The 22,437-nt window shown below is 49.8% G+C and overlaps 1 protein-coding gene across 4 annotated transcripts in view; it reads left to right on the forward strand.

Moving 5' to 3' along the window:
- usp28 (ubiquitin specific peptidase 28) overlaps positions 1-22,437 on the forward strand; it is an 87,900-nt gene that overhangs the window by 19,992 nt on the left and 45,471 nt on the right. For all 4 annotated transcript variants that reach the window (XM_085967787.1, XM_085967788.1, XM_085967789.1 and 1 more), the window contains exons 2-5: positions 4,881-4,958; positions 17,045-17,177; positions 17,561-17,684; positions 19,114-19,276. In XM_085967787.1, coding sequence (XP_085823913.1) covers positions 4,881-4,958; positions 17,045-17,177; positions 17,561-17,684; positions 19,114-19,276 — 498 coding nt within the window. The remainder of the gene's footprint in view (positions 1-4,880; positions 4,959-17,044; positions 17,178-17,560; positions 17,685-19,113; positions 19,277-22,437) is intronic.

The following is a 22,437-nucleotide window of genomic DNA, read 5'->3' on the forward strand; positions in this document are numbered from 1 at the left end:
TCCCCTCTAAATATTGACACATTCCCAGGGATCCCCTCTAAATATTGACACATTCCCAGGGATCCCCTCTAAATATTGACACATTCCCAGGGATCCCCTCTAAATATTGACACATTCCCAGGGATCCCCTCTAAATATTGACACATTCCCAGGGATCCCCTCTAAATATTGACACATTCCCAGGGATCCCCTCTAAATATTGACACATTCCCAGGGATCCTCTCTAAATATTGACACATTCCCAGGGAGCCCCTCTAAATATTGACACATTCCCAGGGATCCCCTCTAAATATTGACACATTCCCAGGGATACCCTCTAAATATTGACACATTCCCAGGGATCCCCTCTAAATATTGACGCTTTTCTAGGGATTCCCCATAATATTGACACATTCCCAGGGATCCCCTCTAAATATTGATGCTTTTCTAGGGATTCCCCATAATATTGACAGAGTGCCAGAAAGCTCCCACCGTCTTAGCTTCTGTTACCCAAAGGAAACTAGTGCGATTCACAGACTCTATGATCTACGATGTGAATTGCAATTGGAAAATTTAATAACAAAGAGAAGAAAGACTTGCATTTATACAACACATTTCACGACCTCAGGATGTCCCAAAGTGCTTTACAGCCAATGAAGTACTTTTTGAAATGTAGTCACTGTTGTAATGTAGGAAACTTGGCATTCAATTTGCGCAAAGCGAGATCCCAAAAAAAGGCAATGTGATAATGACTGGATAATCTGTTTGTGGTGTTGCTTGTGGGATAAATATTGGCCATCTATTTATAAATGTTTTAATAGCTTTGCTTGAAAACTCAATGTTTCTGCGGTGGAAAGGTTAGAGGTGAGTACTCTGTGTAAAGTACATCCCTCTTCGAAGCATTTTGTTGGTCAATTTTCTTCCCTCCCTCTCCTGAATGCCTTCACTCCTGAATTATGACCCTAGAGGTCAATCTTCTGTGTGAACTGATACAGTGCGTATCAGCGGGCTATTTCACCGTGGCGTGCATCTCAAACCAGCTGATAACATAAGAAATAAGAGCAGGAGTCGGCCACACGGCCCCTCGAGCCTGCCCCGCCATTCAATAGGATCATGGCTGATCATCGACCTCAACTCCACTTTCCCGCCCAATCTCCGTATCCCTTGATTCCCCCAGAGTCCAAAAATCTATGTATTTCAGCCTTGAATATACTCAAAGACTGGGGCAGAGAATTCCAAAGATTCACCACCCTCTGAGTGAAGAAATTCTACCTCATCTCAGTCCTAAATGGCCGAGCCCTTATCCTGAGACTGTGACCCCTGGTTCTAGACTCTCCAGCCAGGGGAAACAACCTCTCAGCATCTACCCTGTCAATCCCCCCTCAGAATCTTGTATGTTTCAATGAGATCACCTCTCATTCTTCTAAACTCCAGAGAGTATCGGCCCATTCTACACAATCTCTCATCATAGGACAGCCCTCTCATCCCAGGAATCAATCAATCAATTCTAGTCTCAGGATAAGGGGTCGACCATTTAGGACTGAGATGAGGAGGAATTTCTTCACTCAGAGGGTTGTGAATCTTTGGAATTCTCTACCCCAGAGGGCTGTGGATGCTGAATCATTGAGTATATTCAAGGCAGAGTCAACCAGAGTCTCAGTTGGTAGCGCTCTCGCCTCTGTCAGAAGGTTGTGGGTTGAATGAAGTAACTTTGAATTAAGAGTTGACTGTAAATGCATTTTAAACCATTTACGTTTAACATTGCAACCAAAGCACATTGTGTTTCATCCTCTGTCCACGTTTCCTCACTCCCCATCGGAAGGTGCCGACTCTTACTGGGGTTTGGCTCTGGGACACTGATGGCGTTCTGAAAGGGTTAATCTTCCCGCGCACGCCTAGCCTGTGAGTGTGATTACTGGAGCACACAGTCCCACGGCAGCCCGTGAGCTCGTCACTGACTCGTGATCAGCAGCAGGGACACTGGCAAGTGTCGCCGATCACCTCTGTCGTTCCGTGATACCGAGTCCAACCGTCGAGCCTCCGTTACACTGGCATGGGTCAGCTGACTCAGCCCAGCCTGGGGATCGAACCTGAGCCCTCCCTCGATCTGTATGGCCGCACATAGAAAAAACATAGAACACATAGAAAAATAGGAGCAGGCGTCGGCCCTTCGAGCCTGTTCCGCCATTCGCTATGATCATGGCTGATCCTCTCTCTCAATACCATATTCCCGCGCTCTCCCCATACCCCTTGATGCCTTTTATAGAAACATAGAAAAATCGGAGCAGGAGCAGGAGTTGCTCGGACCATGTCGGAGGATGCCCTGTTTTATAATGACAGGAGTGTTCTACCATGTGATGAGGCATTAAAGAAATAAGAGTAAAGTTGCATTGATATAGTGCCATACCATGGAATTACATACAGCACAGAAACAGGCCATTCGGCCCAACAGGGTCCATGCTGACATTTATGCTCCACACGAGCCTCCTCCCACCCCTCTTCAGCTCACCCTATCAGCCTAACCTTCGATTCCTTTCTCCCTCGTGTGTTTATCGAGCTTCACCCAAAATCGCCTCAACCACTCCCTGTGGTAGCAATTTCCACATTCTCACCACTCTCTGGGTAAAGAAGTTTCTCCTGAATATCACATTGTTGAAATGACTCAAAGCACTTCAGATATTGAATTGCCTTTTGGAGTGCGGTGTCCATTGTTAAGTATATTATTAGTAAAAAAAACCCACCAAAAATGATCAAAACAGCAGGAGTGTAAAGTTCGACTGGTCCAAGGCTCAGGACTGGCAGAAAATACTCCTTAATGGTCGGACAAACCCTCTTACTCTAGGGCGGAGGAAAGAGTGCCTTCAGTTCCTTTAAACAATTGGTGTCTATAAAGAAAGACAGAAAATCCGAGAAGCTTCATTCAGAGTGAAGGAAAGTGTAGCGAGCAGTCTTTGTCGTCATTGGAAAAACAATATAGGCACTGTATAAGAAGATTGATTCTTAATAACACTGTGAGTTACAACACTGTCCCTGAGTCTCTAGGGCTGGAAAACTAGATTCAGTACAAGACATTATTGACCTTTAACTCTAACAGCCACAAAGAAATTGAGCACTTAGTAAAGGGCTAATTGGAGTAGCCAACATGGATTTGAAAAGGGAAGATCGTGCTTGACGAATGAATTACATTTTTTTCAGGAAATCTCAGTGTGGGTAGATGACGGGATTACAAATGATGTGTGTATGGATTATGATGGGGGGTGATTTTAACCCTCCTCGCTCAGCAGAAACCTGGCGGGTGGGCGGCTCTTACCTGTCCGAAAGCTGCCGTGATGGCAACATCTGTAATTTTAAGCTGCTCTCCTGCTCGGGCTGTGAAGGACAGGTGCCCGGAGCCAACAGGGTCCTTGTTTACATCTGCACATTGCAGCCCGATGACATCATTGAGACCCGACTGTCATTTGAGCTCCGGCCTGAGCGGGGAATCCACCTGGGGTTAAAATCGGGGCCTTATGTGTCACGTAAGAGATCTGCTGTGAAAATTAAATGTCAGCTGTGGCTCACTTGGTCACCTCTGCGTCAGAGGTTTGTGGGATCACGTCCCACTCGGCAGTACTGAGGGAGCGCTGCACTGTCGGAGGGGCAGTAGTGAGGGAGCACCGCACTGTCGGAGGGGCAGTACTGAGGGAGCGCCGCACTGTCGGAGGGGCAGTACTGAGGGAGCGCCGCACTGTCTGAGGCGCAGTGCTGAGGGAGCGCCGCACTGTTGGAGGGGCAGTACTGAGGGAGCGCTGCACTGTCGGAGGGGCAGTAGTGAGGGAGCACCGCACTGTCGGAGGGGCAGTACTGAGGGAGCGCCGCACTGTCGGAGGGGCAGTACTGAGGGAGCGCCGCACTGTCTGAGGCGCAGTGCTGAGGGAGCGCCGCACTGTTGGAGGGGCAGTACTGAGGGAGTGCTGCACTGTCGGAGGGGCAGTACTGAGGGAGCGCTGCACTGTCGGAGGGGCAGTACTGAGGGAGCGCTGCACTGTCGGAGGGGCAGTACTGAGGGAGCGCCGCACTGTCGGAGGGGCAGTACTGAGGGAGCGCCGCACTGTCGGAGGGGCAGTACTGAGGGAGCGCCGCACTGTCGGAGGGGCAGTACGGAGGGAGCGCCGCACTGTCGGAGGGGCAGTACTGAGGGAGCGCTGCACTGTCGGAGGTGTCGTCTTTCGCATGAGACGGTAAACCGAGGCCCCGTCTACACTTTCAGGTGGATGTAAAAAATCCCACGGCGCTATTTTGAAGAAGAGCAGGGGAGTTCGCCCCCAGTGTCCTGGCCAAATATTTATCCCTCAACCAATACCTAAAAACAGATTATCTGGTCATTGTCACATTGCTGTTCGTGGGGGCTTGCTGTGCGCAAATTGGCTGCCGCGTTTCCTACATTACAACAGTGACTACGCTTCAGAAGTATTAAATTGGCTGTAAATCGCTTTGGGACGTCCTGAGGTCGTGAAGAGCGTAGAAATGCAAGTTCTTCCTTGTAGTGTTAAAGGAAATTGCACAATTTAGAAGGTAACTGGATAATTAGTTGAAAAGTATATGTGGTAAAGGTAAACGGGTTTAGAGTAGAGAGCTGAAGATGTTTAAAGAACAGACATCAGCACAATGCCCCCTAATGGCCTTGCGTTGGTGCTGTAACGTCAATGAACCTGTGAAATCAGAAGGTTAACTGAAGTTATGGTATCTGGTTGCCGAGGTCTTGAGATCAGGGCCAGTTATGTTCTGTGCGTTCTGATCCTCGACCAGTAATCCAGGTCGGTAACTTTGGAAACTGCGTGGGCTCAGCATCTGCGCAGCATCGGAAACGTGCTGGTCTCTGCTCTCTTTCACCTCACCTTTCTCTTTTTTTCACCCCCCAGAACAGTTGCTTAATCATCAGCCAACTTCGAGAAATCACAGGGATTCATGACAATCGGCTGCTGCAAAAGGCGCTCCAGGTTAGTAATCCACTGATTCATGTGTTTAAACACAAGCCTCATTGCACGGCAGATAGGGGTGAGAAAGACCATGCGAGGAAGGATGTTCTTGCCATGGAAGGAGTTCAGCAAAGATTCACCAGACTGATACCTGGGATGGCAGGAATGACGTATGAGGAAAGATTGGGTCGATTGGGCTTATACTCGCTGGAGTTTAGAAGAATGAGAGGGGATCTCATTGAAACTTATAAAATTCTAACAGGACTGAACAGACTAGATGCAGGGAGGATGTTCCCGATGGCGGGGGAGTCCAGAACCAGGGGTCACAGTCTAAGGGTAAGGGGTAAGCCATTTAGGACAGAGATGAGGAGGAATTTCTTCACCCAGAGTGTGGTGAACCTGTGGAATTCTCTACCACAGAAGGCAGTGGAGGCCAATTCATTAAATATATTCAAGAAGGAGTTAGATATATTTCTTAAGGCTGAAGGGATCAAGGGATATGGGGAGAAGGCAGGGACAGGGTACTGAATTTGGATGATCAGCCATGATCTCATTAAATGGCGGAGCAGGCTTGAGGGGCCGAATGGCCTACTCCTGCTCCTATCGTCTATGTTTCTATGTGACCTATCTTAGCTCATCCATCTGGAAAGATCCTATGGTCTTTCCCCCTCCCCTTCCACCTCCCCCCACCCCACCCAACACTTCCCCAGTATCTAACTGATTCTTCATAGATGCTGGAGGTTTTGCCTCACTATCATAAGAACATAAGAATCAGGAGCAGGAGTCGGCCATACGTCCCCTCGAGCCTGCTCCGCCATTCGATAAGATCATGGCTGATCTTCGACCTGAACTCCACTTTCCTGCCCGATCCCCATATCCCTTGATTCCCTTTGAGTCCAAACATCTATCGATCTTGGCCTTGAATATACTCAACGACTGAGCCTCCACAGCCCTCTGGGGTAGAGAATTCCAAAGATTCACCACCCTCTGAGTGAAGAGATTTCTCCTCATCTCAGTCTTAAATGGCCGACCCCTTATCCTGAGACTGTGACCCCTGGTTCTAGACTCTCCAGCCAGGGGAAACAACCTCTCAGCATCTACCCTGTCAGCTCTCTCAGAATCTTATGGCCTAGAAATTCAGTTGTTTGCGCCAGCCGCTAGCGCCTTAGGAGGAGGAGATGTGGGGTGCTAGGCGGCTAGTGGCCGGGCGCAGCGCGATCTGCGCCTCTCCCCAACTTCAGTTAAGATTTAGCGGTGGCGCAAAGCCTTTGCGCGCGCTCAGCTGCGCGCGCAGATCCTGACGTCATTTCATCGTGCAACGCCCTTTGTGCGCCCCAAACCAGAAATTCAGTGGCGCCGGCCTATTGTGCGCCTGGCGCCCCTAGCAACTAGTAGAGGGGAACGGTTCCCAGTCGCCGCGGGGGGCGCAAATTAAAGGGCACTCCTCCTGCAGTAGAAAAGGCAGCCATTTTGCAACACTCCTTCTTTGTGAGAGACGGATCTTTGCAGAGAGACAAAGGTAGAGAGCTTTCTGGTTTGGCTCAACACTCGCACAGGTACTTGTGGCTTCAGGCCACAGCTTTCCACTTGTCTTTAACTTCAGAGCCATATCATTGATTGGAAACATATAATGGGGGCTGCAATGGGTGCAAACGTTGGCCTTCTCCATTGCATTCAAAGGGCTCACAGACGCCGTGAGAGAGTGGCAGTCATGGCCAGACGGAGAGGGGGCAACAGGCGTCGGCAAAGGAGGCCTTACCCACCCAGGGTATACCGCCAGCAGTTCTCATATCGGAACATGTCTGACGAGCAGTGTGTTCGGAGGCTGCGATTCCGAAGGGTGGTGGTCACTGAGATCTGCCACCTGCTTCGCGGAGATCTGCAGCCACATCTGAGGAGCAGGACGTCTCTGTCGGTGGCAGTGAAGGTGACGGTGTCTCTCAACTTCCATGCCACCGGCTCCTTCCAATCCGCTACTGGGGACATTTCCAACATCTCCCAGTTTGCCATGCATTGCTGCATCCGCCAGGTGACCAATGCCCTTTTCAGAAGGAGACGTCAGTTCATCTCCTTCTCCATGGCCCTTGTCAAGCAGCAACAGCGTGCAATGGGCTTTGCAGCATTAGCGGGCTTCCCCATGGTGCAGGGCGCCATTGACTGCACGCATGTGGCTTTGCGGGCACCTCTAGAGAATGCCGAGGATTACCGCAACCGGAAGGGCTACCATTCGCTCAACGTGCAATTGGTGTGTGACCACAGGCAGCTCATCCTAGCTGTCAATGCCCGCTTTCCAGGCAGCAGCCACGATGCCTTCATCCTGCGCCAGACTTCTGTGGCAGACATGTTCCAGGCCCAGCCTCACCCATGAGGATGGCTTCTCGGGGACAAAGGCTATCCTTTGTGCACCTGGCTGATGACCCCGCTCCGTGCGCCCAGCACCCCTGCTGAAGAGGGATACAATGACAGCCATCAAGCAACCAGGAACATCATTGAGCAAACAATCGGCGTCCTGAAGCAACGGTTCCACTGTCTGGATCGTTCCGGAGGAGCCCTACAGTATTCGCCTGAGCGAGTCTCCCATTTCGTGGTCGTGTGCTGCATGCTGCACAACCTGGCTATCCGCAGGACTCAGCCACTGCCAACAGACATTGGAGGACCAGAGGAGGAGGAGGAGGAGGACCAGCACAGGAGGGAGGCAGAAAGTGCAAGGGCCGCCCATCGGCGGCTTATTGAACGTCGGTTCTAGGCCCCCTCTCAGGGAATGGCTTGTGCCAATGGCACAAGATGAATGTAGCCGCTCCACAAGCCCTCAGCCGAGCAGGGCAACCAGGACTTCCAAAAGAAAGCACGGACAGTGCGATTTAAGAACATTTATTACTTTGATACCTTTGCCCTTCCCACATTACAAACTAATGGAGAGAAGCCCCCCCAAAAAACACAAATTGACCAGTCTCGGCCTTTCAAAAAACACAAATTGACCAGTCTCGGCCTTTCAAAAAACACAAATCGACCAGTCTCGGCCTATCAAAAAACACAAATCGAACAGTCTCGGCCTTTCAAAAAACACAAATCGAACAGTCTCGGCCTTTCAAAAAACACAAATCGAACAGTCTCGGCCTTTACATGTGAAACAAAACATTTGGGCACACCTTCTACTTTTTGCCCTGCGAGGGTGATGCCTTTCGCATCCGTGACTGGCCCCTGCCCGCCCTGCAGCTCCTCCTCAATGGGACCCCAGTGGCTGCAGCAAGGCTGGGGGAAGGCTGCTGAGGGTCAGATGGCGAGACGGCAGATGCCCTTGGGGGTCGGCCTGGACCAGCTCTGGCCCTGGAGGGGCCGGCTGCTGACTGCAACTCTGCTTGTGCGGCAGCAGTCTGTCCAGCGGCTGGTGGCAGCTGCAATGGAGGAGTGGCAGTGTCGGCTGCAGGAATGCTGCCAACCTGACAGATCACAGGTACTCCCTGGTCGCCTGAGACAGTGGCACTCGCACGGGCCAGCACTGCAGCATGCGCAGCAATCTGCTGAAGCACAGACTGCTGGGCTGCTGCGGCGCGGCGAGTGCCCTGGCGATGCCTGGCCGATCCAGCGAGGGTGGCAGCAGTTAGTGCCCGTGTGGCCCTGGTCTGTGTCCGCATGACACCAGCCAGTGAATGGACGGCATGACTGAGCACTTGGCTAGAAGCCGCCTGTGCTGCCCCGAATCCCTGCACACTCCTTGACAGTGACTCTATGGAGTCAGGCATCCTTGCCACTGCAGCCATGAGCTCAGTGTGCCTGCGCTCAGCCTGGGCGGCCATTTCCTCTAGGAGCCGCACCTCCTCTGCGCTCACCGTCGCAGGACTGGAGGCTGCACTCGCCCTCCGGGGAGAAGTCCGCCGAGCTTCCCCACCCCTCCCGCGTTGCTGCAGGCCGCTGGGCCCCGGAGCTTCACTCTCCTCCGACCCTTCCCCCCCCCCAGCTCCCCTCCAGGGAAGACGTGTCCCCATCATCGCCATGGGCTGCCTCGGCTGAGGGTGGCAGTGATGGTCCGGCTTCCTCTTCCTCTTCCTCCTCCTCGCCCTCCGATTCACTCACAGTGCCAGGTTGAGGGCCCGCCTCCTCACCTGGCGATTCAGCATCTGAAAGCAGGGAGGCACAAGAGTTGCTTTAGAGTGAGGACGGGCGGCAGCGAGGGAGGCATGAGTGCTGCCATGCACTGCATTGGTCGGACAGTGGCAAAGGATGCTGTTCTGAGGCGCAAGTGGAAAGAGAGAGGTCAAAAAGGTGATGCCCTTACCATTGGGGCCCAGAACAGGGTCGGCATCTCCACTGGCGACGGGGCCAATCAGCCGGCCTGACATAATGCGCTCCACATGCTGGTCCAGGTCGGAGAGCTGTTTGAAGTCAGGATGGCCTCCCCCGGTCTCACGCTGCTGCCTCCGGTTGTGCGCCACCTTGGCCTGCAAGAGAAAGGACGGCCTCTAAGTACAGTGTGAAGCCCTGATCTTGTCTGCACTGCCTCCCATGGTGGACTAGCCCTGACTGTGTGAAGCCCTGACCTTGGCTGTACTGCCTCCCATGGTCGAATAGCGTGTAAAGTGCTGAATGTGCAAGTGATTTTCATGACAGTCCCATAGCTGCTGGATGAGCGCTGGGCATTAGGGCTTTCAGGTCCCTTTGCCCATAAACTGAGGTGCACATGCAGGGATGAGGAGGACACTGGAAAGGGTACTCACCCTGACAACCCGAGTGAGGTCGTTGAACTTTTTCCGGCATTGCACAGGAGTCCTGGCAACCACGCTGTTGGAGGTCACCCTGTTTGACACCTCCCTCCAGGCTTTCCGATAGGCGCTGGGCAGTGGCCTCCTGCCACCTTCAGGGAACAGAACATGGCGCCTGTGCTCCACTGCGCCAACCAGCACCCTCAGGTCACCGTCGCTGAAGCGCTGCGCTCTCTCCCTGGCCTTCTCCATAGTCCTGGGCGTTGCACAGATCAAGCAGCAGTGGTCAGGCCTTGCTTCAGGGCTGCAGTGTGCAGGGCGTGGCAGGCAAACAAATCCACCCTCCCCCTTTAAGAGCTCACCAGTGCCAGAGTGTCTGCTGTCAATCAGCAACTCGCCGCACCTGCGCTGCGCCCGCCCTCGGGGGTATCGCCCCGGGCCGCCGGCTTAGCGCCTAATGATAGTCGTGCATCGCCTGTTTTAGCGCAGCAGCAACCTCTTGGGGCGATGCCACTGAATATCGGCGAAGGTGGCGCGAAGTTGCGCCGGGCGCAAACTTTAGCGGCCGCCCAGCTGTAGCGCCCCAAACGTGGCTATACTGAATTTCTAGGCCTATATGTTTCAATGCGATCACCTCTCATTCTTCTAAACTTCAGAGTATAAGGCTTACATGTGTCACTCATTGTGAAGAAAATAGCAGCTAGTCCTGAACCTGTGCATCCTTGGTTGAATTCTGCTCCTTCTCCTGTCATGCTTTAGAAATAAAGAAAGAGACAGACTTGCATTTATATAGCGCCTTTCACGACCACAGTGGAGTCACTGTTGTAATGTGGGAAACGCGGCAGCCAATTTGCGCACACCAAGCTCCCACAAACGGCAATGCGATAATGATCAGATAATCTGTTTTTGTTATGTTGATTGAGGGATAAATATTGGCCAGGACACCGGGGATAACTCCCCTGCTCTTCTTCGAAACAGTGCCGTGGGATCTTTTACGTCCACCTGAAAGAGCAGACGGGGCCTCGGTTTAACATCTCATCCGAAAGACGGCACCTCCGACAGCGCAGCACTCCCTCAGCACTGCACTGGAGTGTCAGCCTAGCTTTATGTGCTCAAGTCCCTGGAGTGGGACTTGAACCCACAACCTTCTGACTCAGAGGCGAGAGTGCTGCCCACTGAGCCACAGCTGACACTTTAGTTGAAGTAAACGGGAGAATAATACCTTGATCAGTACATTACAGTTAAACTTTCCTTACTAACAGTGCGGCTCCTTACAGCGAAGCCTGGTCAGTAATAACAAGGGTGGCAGTGGATACAGAATGTCTTTTTTTTTAATGGATCTTTTGGATGCTGTTGAGCAGGTGCTTCACATGAAAATCTCTTCTCTTCTTGGTGGAAGCCCGTGACTCATGCCTGGGTACAGTCCCATTGGAGTTCACATCTCTCCGGTGTATCCTCAAAATGACCATTCAGGTGTGAGTCTGCACCGTGAGCGTCAACAAATTTATCACAGCAAGGACCAATCCTGTTCTCACCCAGTGTCCACACACAGGTGTCCGCCGTGGCTCAGTGGGTAGCACTCTCTCCTTCTCGCCTGAGTCAGAAGGTTGTGGGTTCGAGTCCCACTCCAGAGACTCGAGCACAAAAATCCAGGCTGACACTCCCAGTGCAGTGCTGAGGGAGCGCTGCACTGTCGGAGGTGCCGTCTTTCGGATGAGATGTTTAGTCAAGACCCCTATTTACCTCTCAAACAACATTGCTAAAGCAGGTGATCTGGCCGCTGTTACTTTGTTTTTGTGGGAGCTTGCTGTGCACAAATTGGCTGCCACGTTTCCTACATTAGAACAGTGACTACTCTTCAGAAGGTAAGTAACTGGCTGTAAAGAGCTTTGGGACATCCTGAGGTTGTGAACGGCGCTATAGAAATGCAACTTCTTTCTTTTCTTTCACGTGCACTTTCTAGCAGGGGTCATTGGACAGCAATCAGGATTGGACGACTTAACTTCTCCCCCTGCCCAGCTCGGGGGGCCAATTGTAGAACTTTGGTTGAGAGCAAAAAAACTAGTAATTAAACCCTCGTAACCTGTGTTACTATGCGGTTCAGCACCAAACCGCACAGTGCAGTTAATCAATGAGCCATCGGACGAGCGAATACATATTGTGACACTTCTGGTCTTGCCCGACTATGAGGAATGGCTTCCTTTTGGATCACACCCATTGTTTCTCTTTTTCTTTTCTGCATGTAGGACAATTGAAGTATATACAAACATTGGCCACAAGAAAGCTTATTGTAAATATTGTGAGTGACTTAGTCTATCGGCTGTTACCTTAATTTCCATTTTTGGTCCATTTTGTGCTCATGAAACACAGAAACATAGAAGATAGGAGCAGGAGTACGCCATTCGGCCCCTCGAGCCTGCTCCGCCATTCGGCCCCTCGAGCCTGCTCTGCCATTCAATGCGATCATGGCTGATCATCCAAACTCAGTACCCGGTCCCTGCTTTCTCCCCATACCCCTTGATCCCTTTAGCCTTAAGAAATATATCCAACTCCTTCTTGAATATATTTAATGAATTGGCCTCAACTGCCTTCTGTGGTAGAGAATTCCATAGGTTCACCACTCTCTGGGTGAAGAAATTCCTCCTCATCTCTGCCCTAAATGGCATACCCTTTATCCTTAGACTGTGACCCTTGGTTCTGGACTCCCCCGCCATCGGGAACATCCTTCCTGCATCTAGTCTGTCCAGTCCTGTCAGAATTTTATAAGTTTCAATAAGATCCCCTCTCATTCTTCTAAACTCCAGCGAGTATAAGCCCAATCGTCCCAATCGCTCCTCATATGTCATTCCTGCCATCCCAGGTATCAGCCTGGTCAATCTTCGCTGAACTTCTTCCATGGCAAGAACATCCTTCCTCAGATAAGGCGACCAAAACTGCACACAATACTCAAGGTGTGGTCTCACCAGGGCCCTGTACAACTGCAGCAAGACATCCTTGTTCCTGTACTCAAACCCTCTCGCTACGAAGGCCAACATACCATTTGCCTTCTTAACCGCCTGCTGCACCTGCATGCTTACCTTCAGCGACTGATGCACAAGGACACCCAGGTCTCGTTGCACTTCCCCCTTCTCCCAATCTATTGCCATTCAGATAATAATCTGCCTTCCTGTTTTTGACACCAAAGTGGATAACCTCACATTTATCCACGTTATAGTGTTGGATATATGCTGGAAGTGGAAAATTTTCACCTTGCACTTGATGCACCATCTTGATTTCAAAATTCTCATCCTCGTTTCCAAATCCCGCCAAGGTCTCGCCCCCTCCCTGTCTCTGTTACCTCCTCCAGCCCTAAAACCCTTCGAGATCTCTGCACTCCTCCAATTCTGGCCTCTTGCACATCCCTGATTTTCATTGTCCCACCATTGGCGGCCATGCCTTCAGCTGCCTGGGTCCTAAGCTCTGAAATTCCCTCCCTAAACCTCTCCGCCTCTCTACCTTTCTTTCCGCCTTTACGACGCTCCTTGAAACCTGCCTCTTTGACCAAGCATTTGGTCACCTGTCCTAATATCTCCTTAATAACAACAGAAAACGCTGGAAAAACTCAGCAGGCCAGGCAGCATCCGCAGAGAGAGAAACAGAGTTAACGTTTCAGGGCGATGACCTTTCATCAGACGAAAGGTCATCGACCTGAAACGTTAACTCCGTTTCTCTCTCTCCACGGATGTTGCCTGGCCTGCTGAGTTTTTCCAGAGTTTTCTGTTGTTATTTCGGATTTCCAGCATCTGCAGTATTTTGCTATCCTACTATCTCCTTGTGTGGCTCAGTGTTAGATTTTGTTTGATAGCGCTCTTGTGAAGCACCTTGGGATGTTTTACAATGTTAACTCCAAGTACAGGAAACTCTTTTTTTTTATCCGGCACCGACTGAACCGGCGTGGTGCCGGTTGATCAAAAAGTCCGGATTACCGAGAGGTATACTTACCAAGGTACGAGAGCCCCATACACGGCCACAGGTGCAGGAGCCCCGGTTACACGGCACTTGTGTAGGAACCCTGGTTACACGGCCACTAATATATAGTAAAACTTACCTGAACCTACTCCTGAATTTTGCCGGTAAGAGAGATTTCCGGATATTTAGGTGCCGGTTAAAAGAGAGTTTCCTGTAGTAGTTATTGTTGTTCATGGTGCCCCTTGTTGATATCATCCATAAGCCTGGAGATAGCTTTGACGTGGACGCAGATAACACCGTGTTATATTTCTGTTTCCAGCATCAGTTCCACCACTGTTATCCTGTCAGTACAACGTTGAGATGTGGATGAATCATAATTTCCAACAGCTTAAATGTCAGTAAAACTGAAGCTATATGTCTTTGGCTCCCAGTCTCTGATCTGCAGCCAATCCAACCCCTTTCCCCGCACCCCTCCACCTCGGCTGGCACTTCAGGCTGCATTCAAAGGAGCAGAAACTTATCGTGCTGCTAGTCCCTGGGCTGAGCTTCCTCCTTCAGGTCTCGGGAAGGCAGTCCAAGCTGCTTGGTATTTTCCCAATTTTTGTACATAATTGGGTCTGACTGACGTGTCTAACAGGTGTCGAATCCACATTTTTTGAAGTGGGAGGAGGTTTTCATGGCGAGATGCATTTTCTTGCTGTCAGCATTGATGGTTGTTCCTGCCCATGCATCTCGGGTGGGCACGGGCCTAGGAGAGGGGAGTAAATTTGAGGAGACATTAGTGCTTGTCGTGGCTTTTGTGGCATCCTAGAGTGTTTTCCCCCCAAAAATGTGGAGGGACCCATTTCATACCATTCGAAGTTTTAAAGGGAAGCTAGATAAGTACATGAGGGAGAAGGGAATACAGGAAACTTTTTTTTATCCGGCACCGACGTGGTGCCGGTTCTTCAAAAATTCTGGATAATCGAAAGCTATAGTAAAAGATATGGAGAGATGAGAGCTCCGTATAAAGCAACAAACCCTGTTGCTTAGCAACAGGATCAGAACAATGGCCACAAGTTCCAAGCATCTCTGTAGCTTAGCAACAGCTGCAGCCACACCCTTGCACAGCAACAGATCGAGGAAGGCAAGTACAATATGAAGTAAAACTTACCTGAATTTACTCCTGAATTTTGCCGGTTAACCAAGATTTCTGGTTATTTAGGTGCCGGTAAATCGAAAGTTTCCTGTAGAAGGATATGCTGATAGGGTGAGATGAAGTAGGGTGGGTGGAAGTTCGTGTGGAGCATAAACACCAACATAGACCAATTGGGCCAAATGGCCTGTTTCTGTGCTGTACATACTACGTCGTTCTGCAAATTGGGGATGGAATTATAATCTGGCAGAGGTAAAGGAGGCAACGGGCTGGGCAAAGGTGGAGCCAAGAGCTCTGTGACGTTGTCCCAAGGCATCACCAAAGCAGCCACCTGGCTCGTTGTCAAGCGGATCTTCGGTCTGATCTACAAGCAGACCCGCTGAAGGTTTCCCCGGAGAACGTGATCAGGAATGCGGTTCATCCACGCTGAGCACGCCCAAGCGCAAGGCGGTCACTGCCGTGGATGTGGTGCGCGCTCTGAGACGGCAGGGCCCCACACTCTCTGTGGATCCGGTGACTGAAGAACCTGAAACCTTTCTACAAAGCAGTCGTGCAGGATTTACATAGCTAACTTGTGGCCTCTCGTGGCAGAAGTCTGAAACTGCAGCCATTCATTTTATTGAGTGAAGCTGTGGGAAGAAGACATAGAGCACCAAAACGCTTGGTGTACAATGAATTGCTTTGAAATGCAGTGACTATGCTAGCACATGCTGCAGCCATTTTTGCACATAGCAAGATCCCACAAACAGCAGTGAGAAGCATGACCAGTTAATTTGTTTTTGGCTGCATTGGGAGAAATGTTGGCCAGTACACAGAGACTTCCCTGCTCTTCCCCGGATATTGTCATCGATTCTTAACATCAGGCAGGACCTTGGTTTAACGTCTCATCCAGAGGAAGACACCTTGAATAATGCAGCACTTCCTTAGTACTGCACTGGAGTTTCTGCTGATTTACTTTCTGTAACAGGTCCAGCACTCATCCATGTTGTTTCCTAACACCACCTGCACATTTTTGATTAATGTGTCTTTCTACCCAACTTAACATAGCCCCCTGACTTGTTGCCCTGCACAATTCCCTGGCTAATGGGAATCGCAGGAATCCACCTCCTCAGACTTCACTCTGAAACCAGCGGTGCGGTGATATGGAGGGCAGTCTGGGATGACTCTCCCCCGCCCCGATCCTTTCACATAATGGAGCTCAACATACACAGTCAAAGGTGCATTGCTGATGACTTGGCATCCCCCCGCTGGTGGGACTCATTGATTCCTGTGAGCCGGTGTTTTTCACCTTTCTTCCCTCCTCTCCTCTGTTTCTTAGTGCAACCGTCTGGCACCTTATCCATTGGCTTATTCTTCATGTGGTGAGCCAAGGCACCGAGGATAAGTGGACTGTTTGTCCGTGTTTTAGCTCCATCCTAAGTGTCCACTTGTGTACGGGGGTGGGGTCACTGGATAACAATCACAAGTGGGATGATTCTTTTTTAATCTCCTCTCTAGCATTTCCAACAAGTGACAACGCTTGAAAGGTACTTCCTTGGCTGTCAAGTGCTTTGAGGTTGTGAAAGACGCTATATAAATGCAAGTTTGTTCTTTAGTCCAAGGTACTGAGGGCAATTGTTTTGTTTCCACTTGTGCCCCCAGCTGAGATCAGCTGATACAGCAGGAACCATGGATCAAACATGGGACACAGCTGGTTTCTATGACCCAGTGCCATGCACAACAACAACAACAACTTGAATATATATAACGCCTTTAACATCGTTAAGCATCCCAAGGCGCTTCGCAGGAGTGTAATCGGACAAAATCTAACACCGAGCCACATGAGATATTGGGACAGGTGACCAAAAAACTTGGTCAAAGTGGTAGGTTTCAAGGTGTGACTTAAAGGGAGAGGTGGAGAGCATTTGATTATTCAGCTCCTCTCTCTGATGTTCAGCAATCCGTGTTCAAATATTCCATTCCCCCCGCCCCCCCCCCCCCCCAAAAAAATGTAACTAAAGCAGTTAGTGTTATAAATCTCATCATCAAGAAACTACTTATGAAATAATGCTGGATGGCCAGCTGGTGGCGCCGTCCAAGGAGTATAAATACTTGGGCGTCGGCCCCAGCTTTCCAGGGACATTTTGTAAGACAAGGAACTAGTGAAGTACAACTAGACCTCCATGTTCTGAAACAAGTTGATTAAAGCCTTGCTTTATACTCAAACCAAGTGCGTAGTGAGGTTTATTATGTCAGTTAGCATTTCCTTTTTTTAAATAGCAACGATGAGCGTGCTGAATCGTCGTTGTCAACTTTTAATGTTGTTATTGTCCTCTCGCTCGCAGGTCAGCAGCGGGGACATAAATCAGGCCGTGAGCTTCCTCACCGATGAAAGTGCCAGGGAACCGAGTTACGGAGCAACAGCCAATGAACCAGACAATGAGATCAGCGGAGCCACAGTCAACCAGTCACGTGGCAGTAAGTACTTAGCGCCTGCAGTTGACTTCGCTTCACTTCCGAGCCAGTTGGTTTTGGGGGGTGGGGGAAGGGGGGGGGGGGGTTGCGTTGAGGGAAGGGGATGATCAGGGAGCGAGCGGCTGCATTGTTCACCAGTGGACACTGCAGTGCACTGTCTCCAGTGCCCACTTTCCCCCCTCCTCCTCTTCTCACCTGGCCTGTGACTTCCATCGTTCAAAGAAAAGCACATCGGTGAGAGTGGTGATTAAAAACCTCTACCTACCCATAGTGCGAATTAAAAAGTGCAGAGCACATCTTCAAACTATGCGCAGCAGCTCGCATGTTGTTATTGCAGTCCAGTTTCTGATCCATAAATCCACACCAAATCCCGTTGTTTCTTTCAGGTGTCATTGACCTCACCGGTGACGAGAAGGAGGACCTCCAGAAGGCGATCGCGCTCAGCCTGCGGGAAAGCAAGAAGCTGCAGAAGGAAGCCGGAATTGCGGCGGAGAATCAGGACCCTAACCAGTACAGTGCCCCACAAACGTCGTCATGCAGTGGTTTTTGAGAATTGAATGGGCCCTTTTCCCATTTTATTTTTGTACAAGCCACAGTAATCGGTACTGTTCAGGAATCTGGGATGAGCATTGAACGTTTGGCCCGATGCCAAGTTCTGATGCTGGAGGTTGCGAGGTGGTTTGTTTCTACAACACTTGGCTTGGTGTTTGGCTTTGACCATCCGCTCGGCTTTTTCTGTGAAGCTCAACCCAACTGTGTTTTGTTGGTGGGGGGAGGGAAAAATATCCTGGTATGAACGTTTTTAAAATTAATTCATGGGATGTGGGCGTCGCTGGCAAGGCCAGTATTTTTTATTGCCCATCTCTAATTGCCCTCGAGAAGGTGGTGGTGGTGGTGGGCCGCCATTTCAGGGGGGGCAGTTAACAGTCAACAACGTTGCTGTGGGTCTGGAGCCACATATCGGCCAGACCGGGTAAGGACAGCAGATTTCCTTCCCTCAAAGACATTAGTGAACCAGTTCTTTCATGGTCACCATTAAAGATACTAGGTTTGTTTAAATTTCAGATTTATTTAATTACCTGAATTTAAATTCCCCAGCTGTCGTGGTGGGATTTGAACTTATGACTCCGGATCATTAGTCCAGGCCTCTGGATTACTGGCCCAGTAACAGAACCACTATGATATCGTACGGACCCTCTTTTTTTTTTTCCCTTTGGGTGGAGAGTCTAGAACCAGGGTCATAGTCTCAGGATAAGGGGTTGGCCATTTAGGACTGAGATGAGGAGAAATTTCTTCGCTCGAAGGGTTGTGAATCTTTGGAATTCTCTACCCCAGAGGGCTGTGGATTCTCAGTCGTCGAGTATATGCAAGGCTGAGAGCGATAGATTTTTGGACTCTAGGGGAACCAATGGAGATTGGGCGGGAAAGTGGCGTTGAGGTCGAAGATCAGCCATGATCTTATTGAATGGCTTGAGAGGCCGTATGGACTACTGCTCCTATTTCTTATGTTCATATTCCTGATCTCTTTCCCCCCCCCCCCCACCTCCTTCCCCCACCAACCCCCTGCCTGCCCCCCCCCCCCCCCCCCGACCTAGTTGTGTTTCTCGTGCCCTGTATCCAAATCACTGCCTGCGTTAGTCTCAGTCCTTCGAGGAACAGGGTCCTACTTGAAGCTTTCCAACTTACAGGAGACACTTGACCTTTGTTCAGTCCCTCCCTGGAGTAGTAGATTGTAAGCCCGAGTCTATCCACCTCATTATCTCTTTGCTTCATTGCATTTGTGTTTTAGGTAAAAGTACTTTAAAGGTGTCATCATTGTATAAAAAGAAAACTGTACAATTTTTTTCTCTCTTGATGTAGATTGAACCTCGTGTCCTCCTACGTAATTTTTTTGCGCCTCTTTGTTTAAAAGTGATAGAATTGTCTCCTTGTGTTACAGAGCGGGCGACACAAGCACTGGTGAGAGTAAAGCTGGGTTGAAAAGGAAGAGATGCGAAGCGTGGGGGGATTCTCCCAACCCGCACGATCGGAAACGCGAGGATAAGTGGCCAGTGGGACTCAAGAACGTCGGAAACACCTGCTGGTTCAGTGCGGTGATCCAGGTAATGAGGCGGAGTGCCGAGGAGGACACGATCCAGAGTGAACATCTATTATTCTTCACCCCCCCCACCTGTGGCTCTCCTCGCCTGTTACAGTACAATAACAACAATAACTTGCATTCATATAGCGCCTTTAATGATGTAAACCGTCCCAAGACGCTTCACAGGAGCGATTATGAAACAAAATTTGATACCGAACCAAATAGAGATATTAGGGCAGCTTGGTCAAAGAGGTAGGGTTTAAGACCTCTTAAAGGAGGAGAGAGAGATAAAGAGGCGGAGAGGTTTAGGGAGGGAATTCTATACGTTTCTGCCTGATTCCCTTTTTGTACTTTGCTTTGTGAACTTGCATGCGGTTTAGAGCTTTCTCTCTGATTTTTGAGAGTCAAGAGATTGCGCCGTATCTTGCAGAGATTGTTTTTGATTTAGATTGGCGTCAGATTGTCTCATTTTAAGTAGAAGAAACATCTCTGGGGCTCCTTGTTGGCTCAGTTGGGTGGGTGGCAGTCAGTTCAGTGCGTCTAGTGATGGGCCTATGGGCAACCAGGGTCTCCGAGTTTGTTTGATTGCCTTGTGGGGTTGGAGAGAAATTTCCCAAGTTTTATCTGGAAATTGGCCACCGGTTTATTTGGCTTTTCCCAAGAGTTCGCATTACTCCCATTTGGGGAGCACAGTAGATGAGGTTGCTCCGTCTACTGAGGGGTGGACCTGATAGAAGCATTTAAGATTCTGAAAGGGTTGATGGGATAGACGTCGAGAAAATGTTTCCACTTGTGGGGAGTCCAAAACTAGGGGCCTTAAATATTAAGAGAGTCTGATAAATCCAATAAGGAATTCAGGAGAAACTTCTTTACTTAGAGAAAAGGGCCCCAACCGGTTCACTATCTTCAAAGTTCTCATCTTTGTTTTCAAATCCCTCCATGACCTCACCCCTCCCTATCTCTGTAATCCCCTCCAGCCCTACAACCCTCCGAGGTATCTCCGCTCCTCCAATTCTGGCTATTTGTGCATCCCCGATTTTAATCGCTCTACAATTGCCGGCCGTGCCTTCAGCTGCTAAAGCCCTAAGCTCTGGAATTCCCTCCCTAAACCTCTCCGCCTCTCTACCCCACCATTCCTCCTTTAATACACGCGTTAAAAACTACTTTGACCAAGCTTTTGGTCATCTGTCCTAATATCTCCTAATGTGGCTCGATGCCAAATTTAGTTTGATAACGCTCCTGTGAAGCACCTTGGGATGTTTTACTAGGTTAAAGGTGCTATACAAATGCAAGTTGTTGGTCTTTATCTTCTTTCTTTTGTTCAGTAAATTTCCACCATATCCTAACCTGAGGTTTTTTAGGCAACCTTTGCTCCAACAGTCCCGCAGAAAATGGTACCCACATACTGGCACGAGTGGCTTCACACTACTTGGTCAGAAGTGTTCACCAGATTCTCTGATCCCTTTGGGAGCAATACTGCAATTAATCCTTTTTAACAAATGCGCGCATTACCGCATAAATTGTAGCGGCAGCTTTTTAAATGAAGTGTTGCCAATGTACGCTCTGGGTTTTACCTTCTGCCCGCGCCCACTGATTTGGATAGCACTGTAGGATAACAGAGAGATCATTTTCGCTGGGAATCTAATCTTTGCTGTGATTAATTCTCTGAGTTCGGGCCAAATTAGCTGCAGAATTATGTTGTCCAGAGCAAACCATGTAAGTTTTAATTTGGCACCGAGGAGGTATCTCTCGTTGAGTTTGTGCCATAGCATCGTTTGTAGGTTGGTGTCAGATGGCAGTTAATGTGCTGAGGCTGTGCTGGCTGCTTTGTGCTGTTTATCGGAGCAGATGGTCTCACTTTACAATCTTAGTCAGAGATAAACAGGTGAGAAGGTGGTCAGCTGAGATCTGTTGACACAAACACATCTCTTGTACCCCCATTTAAAAGTGCAGCTGTATAAAACTCAGAGAACTTAATTAAATTTTTCAGTTAACAGAATGAGGAATGCTTCTTTGAAAGGGAATGTCATCAGTCTTATTCCTTTTTATTGAAGAGATTTTTTTTCCTGTCCCGTTGTGACAAAATCCTATAATTAACTGTTATAAATCTATACATTTACTGGGCTAGAAATTCATCTCGGGCGGGGCGGTATCGGATCGCCCGCCTGTTGCACACAGCGCCTGATATTCAGTCCCATTGCAGTCAATGCAGTGAATATCAGCCGCTGCGTATAACGGACGTCCGATCCGATACCGCCCGGTTAGCGCCACCGCCCGAGACACATTTCTACCCCTCTGTGTCTTTGAGTAAGTGCAATGACTGAGGGAGGGGGGGAGGGAAGGAAGGAAGAAGGAAGACTTGCATTTATATAGCGCCTTTCACGACCACCGGACGTCTCAAAGCGCTTTACAGCCAATGAAGTACTTTTGAAGTGGAGTCACTGTTGTAATGTGGGAAACGCGGCAGCCAATTTGCGCACAGCAAGCGCCCACAAACAGCAATGTGATAATGACCAGACAATCTGTTTTTAGTAATGTTGGTTGAGGGAGAAATATTGGCCCCAGGACACTGGGGGATAACTCCCCTGCTCTTCTTCGAAATAGTGCCGTGGGATCTTTTACGTCCACCTGAGAGGACAGACGGGGTCCCGGTTTAACGTCTCATCCGAAAGACGGGATCTCCAACAGTGCAGCACTCCCTCAGCACTGCACTGGGAGTGTCAGCCTAGTTTTATGTGCTCAAGTCCCTGGAGTGGGACTGTGAACCCGCGACCTTCTGACTCGGAGGCGAGTGTGCTACCCACTGAGCCATGGCTGACGCTGTGGCAAATATCTCTTCTCCCCACCCCCCCACCGTAAATTTTGCTGTCTTCTCCCCTCCACTCTTTTTATTTTGGAATTGTCCTTGATCGCCTTCCCGCCCACAACTTGTTCCTGGTTGCACCTCTCGTCTCTCATCTGTTTTTTTTAATCCTTCCATGGCTTTTCTCCCCCAACTTTCCCTCTCTTGAGCGGGTGCTGTTGTACAGATAGCGGTGGCCCCTCGAGCATCTCTTCCATGTGGCCATACTTCACTGTTGAGCCTGGACAAGGAGTGTCGATGGGTCATCTGACCGTTGGAGAACATGACCGCTAACCCTGATTTTTGCCATCATCTAATATGTATGCATATACATTTCCCGC

Source organism: Somniosus microcephalus, chromosome 26 (genome assembly GCF_052327205.1).
Source record: "Somniosus microcephalus isolate GS21.2 chromosome 26, FLI_Smic_1.0, whole genome shotgun sequence".
Taxonomy (NCBI): domain Eukaryota; kingdom Metazoa; phylum Chordata; class Chondrichthyes; order Squaliformes; family Somniosidae; genus Somniosus; species Somniosus microcephalus.